Genomic DNA, 20,972 nt, shown 5'->3' on the forward strand with positions numbered 1-20,972 from the left:
AGTTCACAGCTGTGAACAAGTGCTCTCCTCAGTTTATAGGACAATCCTGCAATAGGTGAAGGAATCAGAGGAGCAGAACTTCTCTAAGGAGACAGCAGCTGCTCATTACATGTTTATTTAACTATTTTAACCCCACCTTTCATAAGAACGGCCCCACTGGATCAGGCCATAGGCCCATCTAGTCCAGCTTCCTGTATCTCACAGCGGCCCACCAAATGCCCCAGGGAGCATACCAGATAACAAAAGACTTGCATCCTGGTGCCCTCCCCCTAGAATGGAGTGCCCAGGGCAGCTTACAGTACATACCATCACAATAAAAGTACATTTGCTGCCACAAAGGAGGTCCTTCCTGTTGTTGCTACCTACTTGGTCTCAGTCAAGGGTGGTACTCATAGAAAGCCCCCCTCAGATTATCCCAAGGGGTGAGTCAGTATATATGAAAGAAGGCAGTCATTCAAATACCATGCTACTAAACTGTAAAGGGCTTTAAACATCAAAACCAGAACCTTAAATTGTGGCTGGGAACAAACTGGTAGTCAGTGTAGCCACTGGAGCAGTGGTCCAACAGAGTTGAACTGCTGAGCCCCCATAACTTCACAGGCTACCACATTCTGTGCTAGTTGCAGTTTCAGGACAGTCTTCAAGGGAAATCCCATGTAGAGTGTTTTGCAATAATAAAGACCATTTCTTTTTTCCCTTTCTCCTTTATTAATCAATAAAAACAAGAAAAGAGAGGGAAATACATAACATACTTGAAAAACATAAAGTTTGCAAAGAATATTGATGAGCAATCTGTACATAAATCTTTAAGAAAGACGTTTAAATGTCCAAAAATATATTCCTGCGTAGTTGCATTTATACGCCATTTGTTCAAATGATGATAAAGTTAACATATCCTCAATCCATTGAGCGATGGCAGGTTGGCACTTATCTTTCCAGTATTTTAGCATAAGTCTTTTAGCTATAGTAAGGGCACAAAGAATCCATTTCCTTTCTCCTGAAGTTAATTCCATGAGGTAGACAGATAATTCAAAAGAACCCAAATATCAATCAAATTCAACCAAATCTTGATGTCGCAAAGGAATGGACCACAGCAGTCAGATCCAAATGACTTGAATATGGTCCACCAGTCAAAGCTGAACAAAAGCCTCCCTGGTCACCATTGCTACCTGGTGATGCAGGGGTAGTGATGAATCCAGGAAGCTCCCAAACTACAAACAGAAAGCTTGTTCCTCAACCCCATTCAGAATAAGTTGAAAGTCCAATATCTTCATTGTGGTTTTCCAGACCAGGAGGACCTTTTGTCCAGATTTAGTTTCAGCTTCTTAGCCCACATCCAGTTCTCAATCACTTCCAGGCAATGCTCCAGGACCACCTCCTCCTCCTCTTCAATATCTGTGGAAAGGAGAGAGAGAAAGCTGAGTGTCATTAGCATCCTGATGTCATCTGGGGATTTAGAATAGGATGCTATCTCCCAGTGGCTCCATATAAATGTGAAATGGCATGGGGGGGGGCAGAGTAGAACCCTGCAATATTCCACACATAAAAGGCCAGGATACTTGATAGGCATTCCCAGCACCACCTTCTCAGACCTGTCAGTCAAGGAGTGGAACTACTGCAACATGGTGCTCCCAACCTCCAACTTCTTCCATTTCTTCTCAAGGGGAAATTGATGGTATTGAAAGCAACTGAGAGGGCCAACAAAACTAACAGGGACACACACTCCCTATTAGTCCTTGGCATAGGTCATCCATCTAGGCTGTCATCCATCTAGGTTGTCATGTAGCCAGATTGAAAGGAATCCAGAAAATTTGTTTGATGCAGAACCCTCTAGAGCAGGGATGCCCAAACCCCAGCCCTGGGGCCACTTGCAGCCCTCAAGGACTCCCAATGCGGCCCTCAGGGAGCCCCCCAGTCTCCAATGAGCCTCTGGCCCTCCAGAGATTTGTTGGAGTCTGCACTGGCCCGACACAACTGCTCTCAGCATGAGGGCAACTGTTTGACCTCTTGCGTGAGCTGTGGAATGAGGGCTTCCTCCACTGCTTGCTGTTTCATGTCTGTGATGCAACAGTGGCAGCGAAGGAAAGGGTGGTCTTGCTTTTTGCCAGGACTTTTAAAGGCCTGGAGCTATTGCAAGACCTTCATTCATTCATATAAGTTCATCTTTAATATATTCATTTATGTAAATTTATTCAAATTCTAAATGTAAATTAATTCTTTTTTTCCCCGGCCCCCAACACAGTGTCAGAGAGCTGATGTGGCCCTCCTGCCAAAAACTTTGGACACCCCTGCTCTAGAGTTTGGACACCACAACCTACTCAGTGATCTTGTCTGGAAACTGGAGGTTTCAGATTGGCTGGAAGTTATCAAGTACAGATGTATGTTGTTCCTACACCCCTGTCGTGATGTTAAACGATGTCATCTGTTCAAAGCCTCTGGGGCCGAGAGTAGCTGTGCTCCCCTTGCCTCCAGGGGCTTTCCTGAGCCTCGCAGAGGCCACACGCATCTGCATGTGGCTTCTGTGAGGCTCAGAATGGTAGAAAAGGCTGAAAAATTGAAACTTCCAGTTTCCTCAGGGCTCAGAAAAGGCCCCAGAGGTATGGGGAGCATAGCTCCCCTCGCCTCTGGATGCTTGGGGGGAGAACAGTGATCAGCAACAGACCGTCACATATGCAGCCCATCAGTGGTCGGAACGTCACTAAGCAATGTTCACCTGTACAGTGGAATCCAAGGATGGCTTCTTTAGGAGGAGGTGAAGCATTGCCAGCTTTAATACATCTGACAAGACCCCCTTCATTAAAGATGAATTTACCACCATCCCATTCATTCTCTTGACTAATCCTTCCCAAGCAGATCCAATAAGCCAAATTGGGCAAAGGTCAAGTGAGCAGTAAACAATGTGACACTCCAAAAGATCCTGTTCATATCCTCAGATTGTACAAGCTGAAAACTGTCCAAAATAATAGGACCAACAGATGCCATGGGGACATTGACAGATATCTTCAATGTGGAGTCCAGGTTGTAGCAAATGTGAACTATTTTATCTGCAAAGTTCCTGGCAAATTTATCATTACAACTAACTGAATAATCCTTCCTATTCCCCTGTGGAGTCAAGTGGAGCAAACCCTGAACAACACAAAAACTTCAGCTAGACAGTCTCCACAATGTGATAGAGAAAAAAAGCCTTCTTCACTGCCATTGCTGCCATGGAGTAGGTTCTAATCTGAGCTGTAACCTGGGTTTGGTTAGACTTGTAAGTTTTTCACAACTATTTCTCAAGACATCTGCCAAGTACGAGTATCATTGTACACAGCTCCTCAGTAAACCAAGGGGTTACCATAGCTCTGTGACGAGGCAGATGCTGTTCAGGAGCAATCTGAACCATGGCTTTGGCCATTTCCTTGTTCCAGAGGTTGCCCAGAACTTCAGATGAGTCACCATCCCTGGAGAGGGAGAAATCCTTCAAAATCCTCAGGAATCCTTCTGGATTTATCAGCCTCAGGAGGCTCATTATATAATTCAGTTCCTTGCCTCTGTGGTAGGGTTTAGGTTAATAGTGGCCCCTTACCTTTGCAAAGTGCTCTGTTCATGACAAAGAAGTGATCTTAATCTCCTCCACATCCATATTACCATCCAGATGTAAACACCAGGTCCAACATGTGCCCTACTATGTGTGCATCAAAGTAGAAGCCAAGTGAGGCAGGGCTATTGTTTCCATGGTGGGCATGAAGTCCTCAGCTGCACGTATTGGGGGGGAGGGGCAGTATGAAAATTGAAGGCTCCCAAGACCAACAGCCAGGAGTACTCCAGTGCCACACCTGAGATCGCTTTGGTCAGTTCAGGTAGCGAGACTGTTAGTTAGTAACCTGGGTAGTACACCAACAGAATCCCAAACCTCTCTTATCTACTCAGTATAATGCAGAGGCACTCAAACCCAGTGAACTACTGGGCAGGGCACCTGGTAAGTGAAGTTAACTTAGATAGTCATGACCCTGCCTCCCTACCCCTGCAGCCTTGGCTGCTGCAACATCCAAAAGCCTAGCAGACAGAGTTGGGAGAGACCAACCACTCCCACCTCATCTAACCAGGCCTCCAAAATGCAGGCCTGGTCAGCATCTTCTTCCAGGATCAATCTTGGAGCAGGCTGATTTTATATTCTCTGATCTAGCATTTATCAACAGAAGCTTCAGGCTTAAGAAGTCGCTGCCAGTGGTCTGACAGAAGAGGATTAGTCTGTCTTTGACTGACTCTCCTTCACCTGATCATCTGACCTAGCCTCCACCACCATACAGTATATTCCAGTGCATCACCCGGTTCATCTCCGCTCAACACACTGACCCCTACCAAACGGCTTCCCTACCAAACCAATCCAATCCACCCCCAACTAATAATAGGATGGTGAACAAGGTAGCAAGCTCTGTGGACAGTCTGAAAGGGATGACTCAACCCTTTGACTTAACCCTAAGGGGTAACCCACCTTGGCGTGACCCCCCCAGGTTGGCTGGGGAAATACCCTGCCTACAAGATGTCCATAGTCCAAAGGGGCTTCCCACTGGGCTGGATGTTGCTATTGCTGGCTGGATTGTGCCGCTACTCTACTACACTACTCCTTCTCTCCTAGCAAAAAACAAAGGGACTGCTAATAAACCCTCTGCAGATAACATCTGACTAGGAGAGATTCTGAACTGCGCTGACAGAGCTTGTGGGTCATCCCAAGGAAATACCCCAACCCTGGAAACTGTTGGTGTCTTAACGGGACAAGGCTTCCTACCAGGCCAGATGATACTACTGCTGTTACCAGTTACTGGTTGGATGGTACTGTTGCTCCACTCTTTCCCTCCAAACAAAAGTGCAGAAGGACTCCAGGGAGAGCGCAGGCAGTCTTTGCTATTGGCAATAATTTACCCAATCATGCTAGTTCCTCTACTGCTACTAATACTATTGTTACTGCTGCTGGCTTTCTGGTTCTCTTCTTTCAACAAGCAGAGGGGTGCTTATATGTGTTGAGCAGTCTGGCATTGCTCTCTATGGCATTCGTAGGGCCATGAACCCTGGGTTAAGAGCCAAGAGCAAAGAGCCCTTTGTTTCTTGCTTTTCATCTTGCGCCTCTGGCCAGCAGAGGCTCAATTACCTGCAGAATAGAGGGACTGGGGCAACAAGCCAGTTAGCCCAACTGTTCACAGTTCCACTTTTTCGCTTCAGTCTTCTCTTAGAAGAGATGTTCATATCTCTTACCTGATGAACTTTTAAGAAAAAAAATTGTGAAAAATAGGCAGTCAGAGCATCTGCCATCATTGTCTTATCTGACAACCAGGTTCTGGGCACAGGTAAGTTTGGCGAGAACTTGTATCAAAAAACAGAACAAGACAACCATAAAAAACCACAAATCTAGACTCCTGCAGCAGAAAAGTGGCTCCAAGAACATCCTTTTCTTTGTCAATGAGCTAAGCAGTGGAGGCTGTTCAGAGGCTCCAGGACATTACTAGGACCCTCCATACCCGGGTTGGAAATTCCTGGGATCCCCATTCAATTGATGTATTATGATAAATAAGGTTCAGATCCTTTTTTTTATGTCTTCCCTCCATTTCTTCTCTGTTCTTGAGTTATAACCAAAATTTGGTCTTAAGGGGTCCTGTTTGACAAATATGCCCAATATGTACCTGATTTACTGACACTGTGAAACTTTATTTATTTATTTATTTATTTATTTATTTATTTATTTAGCATTAACACACAGAGACATACAAACATATAACATACATTTAGGAGTGCTAAATACCATATACCATTACTCATTAATCATACTATATCTCCTAATCGACTACTCATCTACTTCTGCCTCTTATTAGTTTATTCATTTATTTATATAATATATACTAAATTTTCCCTAATGCCCTGTACTATATTTTCTAAATTCTCACTTTCTATCAAACATAAACTTACTTCAATTACTCATTAATATTAAAACAAAATAATCTGATTACCAAAGTATAACAACATATAAAACAATTCTTCCATCTACTTCTAACTCTTCTACTCATTTATATATTTCTTATATCAAATATAATAGATTTTTCCTAATTCCCTATAATATCTTTTCTAAATATTTACTTTTTATCGTCTCAACTAGTTCAATTACTCATTAATATCAAATAATAATAATCTAATTTCCAAATTATAATAAAACCAACAATCTCTTATAATATGTTCTTTACCATTCTCCAATCTAATTCTCCAATCTGATTACATTTTTTTCTTTAACATAATAACCACCTATAAAACAATTCATCCACATGCTAACATTTCCCGCTATTTTTTCTAATTCATTCTAATTCAAATACGTATATCAATTTCGTATATATTTATTTTTTAAGTAAATTTAAACCAGTTATTAACTAAATAAAATCCTCCAATTTTCTTTAACCCTCAGGTTAACCCTCAGGTTTCTTTTTCTTTCTTTCCATTTTTTCTCCTGTAATATCTTTAATAGTTTATCTCCATAACAGAATCCAATAAGCCCACACTTTCTTGTATAAGGTATGTTCATTCTTCCAATTAACTGGGATATGTTTTATTCTTCTTGTTCCAACAAATTTTGTATTTTGTGCACCCATGTTACTCTGTCCATCTTCTCTATTTCAATCTCCATCAGCATCCCCTCTAGATCCTGTTGATTTTCCACTCTTCTAATTTCTGTATCCAGTCTTCTGATGATGATTTCATCCCTCATCATCATCTTTTCCGCTTTCTCCTTCTGTTTATCTTCTGTTTTCTTCACATCTTCCAATTGCTCCTTGTACACAACTATCTGTTGAGAGAGTCTTTAAACTGGCTTGAATCTGCAAGGACCAACTCAACTGCTGTCTTCTCATTGTGAGCAATTTTTCCAAATTTTTGAGGATCATTTGAGTCCAAATATCTGGAACAGGCTCTATCTTGCAATTTCTCTCTAATCCACAAGATGTCCACAGCGTATTACTTCCACCACATGTTTTTTCAGTCAGGCATTTTTTGAATTTTTCTTACAGATAACAGTGTGATTAATGGAGAAAAATAGAACGAAAGAAACAGTCTCAAGGAGACAGAACTCTTTCAAGTCTAATAAAAATTATGTCCACAAGTAATTCTGGATTTTAGTCCACACACCAGATTATATTTATAATTATAAGCCACGACCAATTTATTCCACTACAAAGATAAAGAGCACTTTCAACATCCTTAAAAAATTTCTCATTAACGCCTTCAGTGTATCCAGGGCTTTTAGCCAAATCAGTCAATCAAAGCTGGGGAAAATATTAACACATGCTTATCTTAAATTTCCAACTTAAACTTTACACTTCATGCTTTTTCTTCCATATGGTATCTTAGCATGGAGCCAGCACGGAGGTTTTATATAAAACCTGGTGGTTGTATATAATCATCATGGCTTATAACCTATGATGGACTTTTAAATACATAAATTTACTGATGAATGAATGATTCATAATAGTTTAAATAATAAATTTAATAGAATGATGGACTGTTCATTGACATTTAAGAATCTACCCATGATTTGAGTAAGACTCCTCTAGTATACAGAAGATTGTATATTTATTAGGTTTTGGTGTTTCTTTCAGTGTTACAGTATCAAGTATGTGATTAGGTTGAGTGGCAAAAAATTGAGAGCAGAGATAGCGATAGGTTTTGTTTTCTTAAGGGGATTATTATAATTCTTTTATCTTCCATATTACATTTTATGGCCTTTTTATCTTCCATATTTGAGAAAGGATTATAAAACCTTTATAAAAGAAGAAAAATATCTGGTTAGGCTACTTGGGAAAGAAATGGGTACCCTGCTAGTGCTTATGAAGAATGTCACTAATGTGGTTGTATGGAGCTGCTAAGTCTCCTTCTCAGAGTGATGTTCTAGGAAAGGGTATAGTCCCTAGAATGTTTATATAAGAAGTTGAATCTAGAGATGAGGTATAATGTCCTCCATGGATTGGTAGCAGCACTTGACAGCATCCTGGCTTGTAGAAAGAGGAGATTGTGCCATTCCTCACACTTATGAGATAGTTCTTGAGGGCAATGGCTTTGCTCATATATTCTGTGATTGATGGGTATATCCTGCATCTTCCAGTCCAAGGCATCCACATAAGGTGATTCCATAGGGGCAGGCAGCTGGTCATACCTTCATGAGACAGTACAGAATCAGTATGTTCCTACCTACAGAAATAACATTTTAGGTGGCAGAGTGCTTCAGGATGTATTATAGCAAATATATTTATTGCTAAGAAAGGAGTTTCTGGTTCACAGTGATGCTTCCCAGTCCAGTTCCAGAACAACCTTCACAAAACTAAATGCCTCCTATTGCCAAAGCAGAGAGTACCCAGAGTGTGGACCACTGTCTAATGAATCAGGTACAAGGAGAAATCACAAATAAGTTTTAATTATTCATTTATTGTCTTGTCTGTTTACTCCATGGGGTCACACAGTTATAAACTACTCAGATTTTTCACCTCTCATTTTAACTTTCATATGTCTGGAAATTGATCTTCCTTCTTCAGAGCTGGGAATTTGGAATCCCATTGTGCAGAGAGCTCGCTATTCAATACGAAAGTTTATATGATTATCAGAGCCTCAGCTGGATTCGGGTAGGTGAAATAAGCTTTTTTACTTTATATCTGTGTTTTGCAGCAAGTAATACAAATTCTGTCACAAATGGTATCTTGCACCATAAGCCTATGTATATCTACTCAGAAGTCCCATTTATTCTAATAGGACCTACTCCCAGATAAGTGTGTGTTCTCAGGAAGCAGATGAACAAAGCAATTAATTACATTTTTTTTTTCTGGACATTGCTCAACTTGGTGGCAAGGATCAAAATCCTGTCCTTCCAGACTCATCGTTCCTTTTTAGAAGATGTTGCAAGGTGGTAAAATAGTCATAACAGTTTGCTTTCTATCTTCTCCAATGAGTTTGTGTAAACAGAATGGGCTAACTTTCATATCTTAGAAACCTTTGCCATTGTTGTCTTAAGACTTAAAGGAACAGTGCTCTTTAAGATGAACTTAAAGATTGCTCTCTGACAGTTATGCTTATGGTAGTTTTCTCCAGGCTGTTAGGAAGACACTGTCGTGGTCCAATTGATGGGCATATGATCAATATGCCTGGACTGACTCATGACAAAAAACATTAGAACAGACATGCTCAGATGTTTCTCACTCCTAGAACTTATACATGTGTTGAGATTGAGCAGGTCTTGAACTTGCATTCCTCCTTCCTCAGTCTATCCAATGATGAAATGTAGTGCCCAAATTCAGATATATAACACTTATTTGAAGCTGAGATTTATCTAACCCTGCCGTTCAGAGTTCACAAAAGCAATCTACGTTCCATGAAAATCATTAAAAGAATTTCCATGTATGTTAAGGAATCCAGATTGTACTTGTGGGTCCTAATACACAGTCACTCGCATGAATTTGCATACTAATAATGTGCACATAAACTTAAACAAGATTGTACTTTAATGTTCATCTGATATAAATGAAAAGTACTTTTAATAACAAATCAGGGCCTCTGTGGATTCATCTTCCATATGTGTGACTAATAATTATGTGTTTTACCGGTTCATTGTTCAGTTACTAAAAGTTCTGAACATGTTTGACAACCTTCCAAGGATGGCAGTAGCTTTGGCATCCCCAAGTAGGAACCACCCATTGAAAACCTTGGAGAGCCACTGCCAGGCAGCATAGTTAGTACTGAACTAGAAGGACCAATGGTCTTATTTAATAGGAGGCAGCTTCCTATCAGTCTTTATAACTACTGTATAGAAAGACAAAGTGTTGTTTGTAGGTCTGGCATGCTCTGAAGCTCTGCAGTTATAAGGGTTTTGAATTTAATGTCATTTTTTTTATTTCCATTGACAGAAAATGGAAGCTACCTATTATGATAATATAATGGAACAGCAAAGACTAGAACCTGAATTTTTCAGAGTTGGTTTTTATGGAAGGAAATTTCCCTTCTTTCTTCGAGTAAGTTCATTCAACACCTTGTCTTAATGTATGAATTATACTTCCACTTTGCAGTAAATATATTATGTTTATTTGCAGAGACGTAGGAAATATTCGATATCCTTTTATTCGGTTTAGGGAAAAGACTATTTCAGAAGAGAATTATAAATAAAATTGAAAGTATTATTCTTTCTACTGAACAGGTTATTTTTTCTGTGGTATGTGCTTTAATATTTAATGTAGTTTCAAGCTGTCAGAGATATATAGCTAGTTTTGTTGACCTTTTCATAACACAAGGCTTTGCAAGGAAAGGTGCTATACATATGGATGCAAATGTTTTACTGGCTATTTAGCAATAGCATGATTTAGAACCAAGTTTTTCTGAAAATTTTACAGCATTAGTTAGAAATGAAATTAGACCGTTTCAATGTAAGTAAGTGTAAAGTCATGCACATTGGGGCAAAAAATCAAAACTTTACATATAGGCTAATGGGTTCTAAGCTGTCTGTGACAGATCAGGAGAAAGATCTTGGGGTGGTGGTGGACAGGTCGATGAAAGTGTCCAAATGTGTGGCAGCAGTAAAGAAGGCCAATTCTATGCTTGGGATCATTATTAAAGGTATTGAGAACAAAACAGCTAATATTATAATGCCGTTGTACAAATCGATGGTAAGGCTACACCTGAAGTATTGTGTCCAGTTCTGGTCGCCACATCTCAAAAAGGACATAGTGGAATTGGAAAAGGTGCAAAAGAAAGCAACTAAGATGATTACTGGGCTGGGGCACCTTCCTTATGAGGAAAGGCTACGGCGTTTGGGCCTCTTCAGCCTAGAAAAGAGACGCCTGAGGGGGGACATGATTGAGACATACAAAATTATGCATGGGAAGGATAAAGTGGATAGGGAGATGCTCTTTACACTCTCACATAACACCAGAACCAGGGGACATCCACTAAAATTGAGTGTTGGGAGAGTTAGGACAGACAAAAGAAAATATTTCTTTACTCAGAGTGTGGTCGGTCTGTGGAACTCCTTGCCACAGGATGTGGTGATGGCATCTGGCCTGGATGCCTTTAAAAGGGGATTGGACAAGTTTCTGGAGGAAAAATCCATTGCGGATTACAAGCCATGATGTGTATGTGCAATCTCCTGATTTTAGAAATGGGCTATGTCAGAATGCCAATGCAAGTGCGGGCACCAGGATGAGGTCTCTTGTTATCTGGTGTGCTCCCTGGGGCATTTGGTGGACCGCTGTGAGATACAGGAAGCTGGACTAGGTGGACCTATGGCCTGATCCATTGGGGCTGTTCTTATGTTCTAAATCACACTTATGCGTCTAATGCTGAGCAATATATTAGCTAAAATATATAACTAATACAGGTGAATGTTGCTTAGCAACATTCCAGTCAGCGGCGGGCTGCATATGCGATGGCTGCCACTGGTCCTGCCACTCAGCTCCAGGAGCTTCGCTTAATGTCAAGCATTGCTTGATGATGGGGGTGTGGGAATGCATCCCTGTCGTCAAGTGATGCACGACTGTAATGACTGGATAGCTGAAGATTTTCTGTAGTTAAAAGCAAGACTTGAAATCAAGCACTTCCAGTAGGTCGACCATGCTTCCAGTACTTCCAGTAGGTGGACCATGCAAATTGGTATGGTGGGGGACAAACATTGAGAAATGTTGCACTACATGGTTTGCACTACTAAGATTTGGAGAGAAGTCTGTGTTTGCTCCAGTGACACTGATGTATGCCCTTCCACTTTGTGCTGCTGATTGAGAAAACTGCATTCCTTGGCAAAGATTGTATTCTTGTTTTTTTCCACCAAATCTCAAAATATAGATATGAATTACAAAGAAGATGAATTTACAGGTATAATCTAATTATCCATGGATTTTTCATCCACAGTTTTATCTCAACATGATGAGAACATGATTAATTTTTCTTTAAATTAAAGGAAAAGTGTCCTTTAACAATAGCCTCACTTACCATTGTAACAGACAATCTCTATCTCTCTTTCTCTCCAGACACTTAGAACAGCTTCACTCCAAGGCAAGTAATCCCTCCCTTCTCCCTGAGCTTGTGAAAGAATGAAAAGTTATTATCACCTCTTCTTTGCATTCTTTTCCCACACTGTGCTCCAGAAGAAGGGAGGGGTTGCTGTCTTGGAGTGAAGCCTTTCTAAGAGCCTGGAGAAAGATTGACTATGTGCTGCCTCTGTCTTGCATTATAAAGATAAGCAAGACAGTTTTTAAATTGCTTAGCAAAGGGACATTTTTTTTTAAGTGGATTTCCTTTAACACAATTTTTGACACTCACAGGGCTTCTGGGAACAAAACCCCCTTGGGTATGAATCTATATTCCTGTTGGTTAAATGGTGGAATGTGAGGAGCGTTAGGCTCACTTTATATGATATATATGTTAAGTTCTTTGCTTGCTTCATTTTTATGTCACTGTAATGCCTTACCTTGTGGGGCATTAATGGAAAGGACATTTCACCCTACTGGCTTATTGGAAGGTCATGCTTTTTAGCACTCTATCAATTGCCAGGTAAACACATTGTCTTACTGAATTTGTGGTTTGTGGAAATGCAGTTCTGTTTGGTGAGTGAAGCATAACTGAACTCTGAATTATATTTTTTAACAGAGCTGCACAAACCACGACCTGGGGGCCGGATCCGGCATTTGCGCGGATCTGTCCGCCTGATGAGCAGACCTTTCGGTTCTGCTTGGGTACCACGTGAAGTCCCCCCTCAATCAGGGGACAGGGATGCTCTGGACAGTTGTGTCTGCCTGGATGTCCTGCCATGCAGCCTTCAGAGACACTGGGCAGACAATACAACTGCCCAGAGCGTCCCTGTACTCCGAAAGGGAAGAACTTTGCGCAGCGCCTGAGCGGAACATTCGGATGCAGTCCAGACATTGACTACATTCCGGGCATGCAGTGGTTGCAAGTTTGAGTGCTGTTGTTTTATATGGTTCGCCTTGATATACTTATAGTGTAGTCCTGTTCATGCTAGTATAGAAATGTCCCACAGCGTTAAGTGGAGCTTACTTTCAGGTTAGTGTGCAAAGATTTGCTGAATCTGGTTAGTCAGTGCGCAAAGATTTGCCTAATTTCCTGAACTTCATTCAGTAATTCCCTAAATTAAATTAATAAATTAAAACTGATTGTTTATGTAGATAGTCATATTATTATTTTAACATTTTTCAGAATCATGTAATGCTTTGATTTTAATATAAGGAAGATTCATTTTAAAATTTTGGCAATCTACAATGATAAGAAGATCCTGAGAATGATGTAGGGATTAACTGACTCTCACTGTTCCTTTTTTTCTTTGCAGAATAAAGAGTATGTTTGTCGTGGCCATGACTATGAACGACTGGAGGCTTTCCAACAAAGGATGCTGAGTGAGTTCCCACAGGCCATTGCAATGCAACACCCAAACCACCCAGATGACAACATCCTGCAGTGTGATGCCCAGTGTATCCTTCCATAAAGTTTCAGTGAAAAGTTAATAAAGATGCTGCAAAATGGAATTTCATACTTAAGTCACATCTACCAATTTTTGTCCTTTCTACTGCCTCTTTTTCAACATTGAGAAATAATAGTGAATTAAATGCTAGTTTTGCTCAATGGGTAATGAAACTCAAATGGCCCATTACTATCCACCAGCAGAAGTATAATGATGCCAGCAGAAGTGATATTTTGGTTGGGAAGCAGGATGAGGCCTCTGGCACAGTGGCTGGCAGCCGCAGGCACAGACTGGTGGGAAGAACACCATCTGCCAGAGCCAGTGAGTTGGCATTGGAGCAGGTAGTGGGAGGAATAGAGTTCTTTCTGGGTGAGGATGGCAGAGGGACCAGGGCAGGGAGGAGGCAGGAGGGAATGGATCCGGCATTTGTGTACACTAGACATTATTCCCTCTTTTATAAACATCACTGCCCCTTTTCCATCCTCTGCTGTTCTTGCCCCCAGGCCCAATCTGCCCCCATTCCACCCTCCCCCATCCAGAAGTGCCCACCTCTCCCTCCACCAACTCCCACCACCTCTGCCAGCAGCTGGGGGCTCAGACCCAGTGCTGGTGGGCTGGCGCAGGCTGTCCCACCAGTGTTGCTTCCTCCCAAGTTATCATTCCATGCTTTACAAGTGCTTTTACAATGGCTTGCTACGCCAGCAGTTCCTAAAGATAGGATTGTGCTCTGAGTTGACAAAGAGCAAATATAGCATCCTCTTGTGCATGAAGGGTGTTGTCGAGAAATTCTGAGATACATTTGGGAATCGAGGCTTTGTCTTTGTCAACTCTTCCCTTGTTCAAAAATAGGAATTTACAGTTCCAGTTAAGAAATTGATTCCCAAATGTATCTCATTTCAATATCAAACCAAATGTGGAAAACATCACATGTTGGCAACCTTCAGTCTCGAAAGACTATGGTATCGCGCTCTGAATGGTGGTTCTGGAACAGCATCTAGTGTGGCTGAAAAGGCCAATTCAGGAGTGACAATCCCTTCCACACTGGGAGCAAGTGCAGTCTGTCCCTGGTCTGTCTCCCTGGCTATGGGCCTTCCTTCTTTGCCTCTTTGCCTCAGACTGTTGGCCAAGTGTCTCTTCAAACTGGGAAAGGCCATGCTGCACAGCCTGCCTCCAAGCGGGCTGCTCAGAGGCCAGGGTTTCCCACTTGTTGAGGTCCACTGCTAAGGCTTTCAGATCCCTCTTGCAGATATCCTTGTATCGCAGCTGTGGTCTACCTGTAGGGTGCTTTCCTTGCACAAGTTCTCCATAGAGGAGATCCTTTAGGATCCGGCCATCATCCATTCTTACAACATGACCGAGCCAATGCAGGCGTCTCTGTTTCAGCAGTGCATACATGCTAGGGATTCCAGCACGTTCCAGGACTGTGTTGTTTGGAACTTTGTCCTGCCAGGTGATGCCGAGAATGCGTCGGAGGCAGCACATGTGGAAAGCGTTCAGTTTCCTTTCCTGTTGTGAGCAAAGAGTCCATGACTCACTGCAGTACAGAAGTATACTCAGGACACAAGCTCTGTAGACCTGGATCTTGGTACAAAAACTGCAGCAATTAAAGTTCTTCAGTTGCAGGACATTCTTTCTGTTTTAAAGAAATACCTCTGTCATTTTCTGCAGGTCTATAGTCCCCAGTGAGCTACTGTTTTGGGGAGAAACAAAAAAACCACTCAGACAAAAGGCAGTGTATGGAAAGTAAAGGGAACCTGAATTCTTGTAATCTCAGGCTGCAATCCTATGAACACTTTCCTGGGGGTAAACCCCATTGAATACAATGGAGGTTTGTAGTTGAATACTGCTGAGTAGACATGCACAGGGTTCTGCTGTCAGTCTAAGAGTTGTAGTTATAATTTTGGGAGGAGATACAGTATCATTCACAATTTTAATTGTTTACATGATACAAATTCGTGCGCCTGTTAAATTGTATGATTTCAACCACTGTATGGATTCAATTACCTGCTGGCAATTATGGTTCCTTCTACTGCATGTGCTTATATGTATGGTTTTGAAAGACAGCTGGTACTTCAAATATGACAGTTTTAATGGATACACAAAGGAGGTCTGTAATCTATACCACCTACTCGTGAAATGTGTAAAACTGAGCTGATTTCTGATGCAAATCTAAGGCTTTCAAGGTCAGCATTCTTAATGTTAAAATTAACATTGCTTGGTCTAATGGGCTGTAATCGAATAAAACACTTGTCATCTAATGTTACACCTATTGCTGTGGTAGGCATTCTCAGAAGATGAAGATACCACAAGTAGCTCTTCAAACTATCCAATGACCAGTAAAATGTAAATATCCAGTTATATTGGACAGTTTGAAGAATAGGCAAAATGTTAGGTGACAACTGTTTTATTCTTCTGCAGCCCATTAGCCCAAGCAATGTTAATTTTCACGTAATTAGTTTATTTCTCTTCTTCAGTGCCTGTATACACCTTTTATTTTCCTTTGACTGGACTGTTGCAGATTTACAGATTTATGCAGTGACTCCCATTCCAGATAATATTGATGTACTGCAAATGGACCGTGTTCCTGATCGTATAAAAAGCTTTTATCGTGTTAACAACATCAGAAAGTTCCGCTATGACCGACCTTTCCATAAAGGCCCAAAAGACAAGGAAAACGAATTTAAGGTTGGACTGCTTAGTAATATAGAGTATTTTTTTTAATGCTAGATGCATTGGTGTCCCATATGTGAGGCACATGCTAAAAGCCTAGATGAATACTTTCTCAAAAAAGAATATTACGAAGCTTTTTTGAAGTTTGTAAAATAAATATTTTAAAATGCACTAAAATGTAATTGTAATTACAGTCACCGTAAATTCTTTAGAAAAAACATTATCTACTATTTTCCATTGTTCAGCAGACTTCCTTGCAATTTCTGGGATTGTCTCACAGCTGTGCTGGACTTTGGAAGACATCGGAAACTGTACACCTATGGGACAATCCCTGCTTTTCTGAACAGCTCCAAGTAAGAGAGGAGAACAGGGGTTTATTTTTGTACTGTACTTTGAAGGGTCAGGATCCTGGTGACCACAAATGTTTGGCTATTACAAAGGCTAGTCTAAAGTTGTGGACCCCTTTGTAAAAACTATGCATAGCATCTCTCTCATAATGTTAAATCTTCAGCAAATGAAAATGATGGGCAGTTCATACAGGACAGAATAAAAAGTACTTATTTATACAACACATAATTAACTTATAGAATTCACTACAAGAAGATGTGTTGGTGGGCACTGGCTTGCACCTAACTCTATCCAACTCCTTCCCTGCCTACTGCACAGCAGGGGTCGCACTACATCCTATGAGGGAAGTTGGAAGGCTGGCGGGCTCTCAAGGTAAGGGGGCATTCATCCCCTTGTCCTGGGGTAAGCCCCAGCAAACTCAACAGGCCGGCTCAGACCTGCACAAGCTAAATAGCTGGTGCAAATCTGAGCTGATCTGTGTCGGTGGATCAGGCCTGGGAAGGGGGCTAGGATACAACATGCGTGGCTGCCACTGATCCCGCATCCCTCTCAGGCCTGGTCCACCCACCCCTTCCCCCATCACTATCCTCCCCTACCCCGTTACACACTCTCTCCCTGCTCTGTTCCACCTCTGTGCTGCTCTTACCTTCTCCAGTGTGCTCCTTCTGCTGGGCAGCTCAGGCCTTTGTGCAAGTGTCAGCAACTGCTGTACATCACCAAGTGCTATATGGCACTTTTGCAACAGCTAGCACCAGTGCAGTGCATGTTGTGCCAGCGTGCATGCTGTTTAGGACTGTTCCATTTGATGACTTCAAGGGGGGATTAGACAAATCCATGTAAAATAGGCCTATAAATGGATAAATTAAACCTTCATGTTTAGAGACGGTGTATGTCAGAATGCCAGTTGGTGGGGAAGGCCTGTTGCCTTCATGCTCTGTGGTAGCATCTGGTTTGCAAATGTTGGAATCAGGATACTAGACCCATTATCTCATTCAGTAAGGTTCTTCTGTTATTATCCTAAGCATCTACCCCATGTATCTGATATATCAGAGTTAGAAACACAGTTTTTTTCATTTTCTATATTTTCCTTTGTAGAGTTTGTGGATCGAACGTACAACTCTAATCTTGACTCACAGTTTACCTGGGATATCTCGGTGGTTTGAAGTGGAGAGAAGAGAACTGGTAACATGTATTATATTTATTGCTTAACAAGAGCTATTTAAATGGAAAGAATAAGCAACTTCCTGCCTCCTCACAACTTAAAATGGCCATATGCATATAATTATTTTATCATCATTGACGCTAGTTCAGATTAGAAGTATAATCAGAGGAGCAGGACTGAGTGATTTAAGAAAACCTGTCAGCTATTCATAACCAATACAACAGATGTTGTAACAGTTAACCAGTCCTAAAATCTGGTAAACTGAGCTGAAATAGCAGTGCTACAAATTGGTAGCATACATCAGTTTTCCTCAAGAAACAGAATTTCTTTAACAAAAAGGTAAAGTTGCAAAAATATTGATTATTTTGAAATGTGATCTCTTGCCTTATAGGTTGAGGTAAGCCCTTTGGAGAATGCCATTCAAGTAGTGGAGAACAAAAACCAGGAACTAAGAACACTGATAAGCCAGTACCAGCACAAACAAATGCATGGCAACATCAATTTACTCAGTATGTGCCTGAATGGAGTTATTGATGCAGCTGTTAATGGTGGTATAGCACGATATCAGGAGGTAAATAGAGACTGTTTCTGATCTTTTAGTAATGCTTTAATAGTAACATTTTCTTAGTTATAATTATTTCCAACTCTCATAAGAAAATAAGAAATGTTATTTTCACAAGAGGTTGAGCTATACTTAGCATGGTCATAATAATAATAATAATAATAATAATAATAATAATAATAATAATAATAATACAGGTATTTCTATACCGCCTTCCTTGGTCCTCAGATTTCTCCTTAGACTTTATTCAAGGCGGTTTACATAGGCAGGCTAATTAAATCCCCGTAGGGATTTTTACAATTTGAAAGAAGGTTCTGTTTTTCAAGAAACCACAACATTCAGATGTTTCTTTCTGATCTGGTCGCAAAATAAATACAAAATAAACATACAAAATACAAAATAAAATACAAAATAAACATTTCGTATTGGGGATTTCAGTATTCTGCATAGTCAAATAGGAGGTCAAGGTGTAATACCCTGATGTCCCTTTAAAAATATTCAATTTAATCTATAAAACCAATTTTTCAGTTACAGTTGTGGAGCAGAAAGTTGATATTGCTGCCCTATAAACCTCTCTTGCTAATCACATACTGAAATTGATTCTCTCTCATTCATGCTGAATGTTTGTGCTGAAACATCTGCCAAGGAGAGAGTACTGACACCTACTGAAGAATTGTGCTTGACCTTATTCATTTTAAACACAGCTATAGTTCTACAGGGACATCTATATATTTTTTTGGTCAGGAATTAGTTAAAGATAAGCATGACTCAAAAGTATATCTGTACATTTATTATACTGTCCTGTGTTTCTGAGTCATCTATGCCATGAAATGCTCCCCATCTTTTATATTATTAATCTCTGAAGTTGTTGATCTCCCACAGTTCCTTGAGGTATGCAAATAGCAGAAACTATTAAAAATGTATAACATGGTCTAAAAGAAATATGGATCAAACTTACAATATTTCTTGGACTTAGAAATAAATACTCAGCTCTCATTGAGGACAATTTATTTGCCTGTGAGGAATTATTTATGCTATTGGCCTATAGAGTGAGAACCACAACAGAATCTTTCCCTATGCAATTCAATGCTATCTCTGTGCAGGAGTATTAATGGAAAAAACAGAAATTTTACTTACCAGGTGAAGTTCTGTTCCTGGTAGAGGAAGGGTATTCTGAACATTCTGGGAAAGCCCCTCATACCAGCACAAGGTAGGGTTGACTGTTAATGGTTTCTCCTCTGCACAGAGCTAACTGTTTCTCCAGACTGTATTACTGAGCTGAAATAACAATCATGCATCCAACCAGAAGTACACCTTAAATGCCAACCCTTGACATCTCCAATTATGTATCTCTTTTATTTTTTTAACTCTTTCAACCTCCTAGCTTCAACTCTAAACAATTCATACTACCCACCAGCCATGCTGCAAACGCTATTCTCCATCAGTAGCGATTACAAAATAGTGGTGGGTGGAATGCCCTTCCTCTACCGGAAACAGGAATTCACCTGGTAAGTAAAATTCCCATTTTTCTGGGCAGAGGAAGGACATTCCAAATGTTCTAGGGTGGGCTATAAAGCACTATTTAACAATTCTGTTTATCATTTTCTGCAAAACTCTCCTTTCAAATGCAGCCTCTGCTGATGCCCATTTGTTTTCTTTTCTTTCTATAGTTTTGCAGATTTTCTTGGAAACTTTTGCAGTGGCCTGGTATGAAATCTTGCTGAGACAAGGCACTAACTTTCCTAACTGCCTTGCTAATTCCATTAGATTCATAGCCTTTTGCAAAAGCTCCATCAGCCTATCCTTTTTTCCACGTCAAAGAGCCATGTCTATATGCATGCCCAGATGAACTCTAATACTTATGTAGGATTTAAGAAACTCTTTTTCTAATTCACTACAAACACGTGCTGTTCCAAGCACTTTATTGCTCTTTGTGTGCTTTTTTGAGAGTGTTCTATGGACAAAGCTTTTATAAACAAATCATCCAAATAGGGTAAATACAGACGCTCCCCCTTCTTAAGAATGCAACTAGGGTGACCAACACCTTTTTAAAAACCCTTGCCAATACAATGCCATACAAAACAATACAATACAATGCCAGGTCAAAAGGAAGAGTCCTGTACTGATAACTCTCTTCTCCATAAGGGAACTGTAGATACTTCGTGTGTACCTCTCTTGTGGGCACGTGCACATAAGCTTCTGACAATTCTATGGAGGTTAAATAATCTCCTTCGTCCAGTGCTGCTATTATTGATTTTGCTGTTTCCATCTTGAATTTGCATTCTCATATCCACCGATTTAACCCCTTGAGATCTGCCCTGAATTCCCCATTCTTTTTTGGTACTAAGAAAAGCAGAGAGTACACTCCAGACTCTTTCGGACAATGGCCCCTGTTCTATCAAAGAACAAAGATATTTCCACATTTGATTTTTAGTGGACTTACAAACTCTATCAAATAACCTTTTGACACCTTTTGACACCGTCTCCATCACTCACTCATCTGTGGTTATGCAAAACCAAAGATGCACAAACTGAAGATGGGCCCCTACAATTGGTGATTGTGTTGTTATCCTAGCATCAGGCTGACTTTGCCTTATTAGACTTCTCCTGGTTGTTGTTGGAGCCATGTCCAAAAGGCTGTGCTTTGGTATTACTTTGAATCTTGATCACTTTGGTCTGTACTTTGCCTGCCCTCTAGGTTTAAAATATTGTCTGTTTCAAAAGGAGCAACTAGGTATAGAGCGTTTGGCTCTTTCCTTTGCCAA

At 40.7% G+C, this 20,972-nt stretch overlaps 1 protein-coding gene across 5 annotated transcripts in view; it reads left to right on the forward strand.

Moving 5' to 3' along the window:
- DOCK3 (dedicator of cytokinesis 3) overlaps window positions 1–20,972 on the forward strand; it is a 282,465-nt gene that overhangs the window by 223,479 nt on the left and 38,014 nt on the right. For all 5 annotated transcript variants that reach the window (XM_066613546.1, XM_066613549.1, XM_066613547.1 and 2 more), the window contains 6 exons: window positions 8,547–8,633; window positions 9,909–10,013; window positions 13,334–13,475; window positions 15,984–16,150; window positions 17,579–17,665; window positions 18,037–18,216. In XM_066613546.1, coding sequence (XP_066469643.1) covers window positions 8,547–8,633; window positions 9,909–10,013; window positions 13,334–13,475; window positions 15,984–16,150; window positions 17,579–17,665; window positions 18,037–18,216 — 768 coding nt within the window. The remainder of the gene's footprint in view (window positions 1–8,546; window positions 8,634–9,908; window positions 10,014–13,333; window positions 13,476–15,983; window positions 16,151–17,578; window positions 17,666–18,036; window positions 18,217–20,972) is intronic.

This window comes from Tiliqua scincoides, chromosome 2 (genome assembly GCF_035046505.1).
Source record: "Tiliqua scincoides isolate rTilSci1 chromosome 2, rTilSci1.hap2, whole genome shotgun sequence".
NCBI classification, from domain to species: Eukaryota; Metazoa; Chordata; class Lepidosauria; order Squamata; family Scincidae; genus Tiliqua; species Tiliqua scincoides.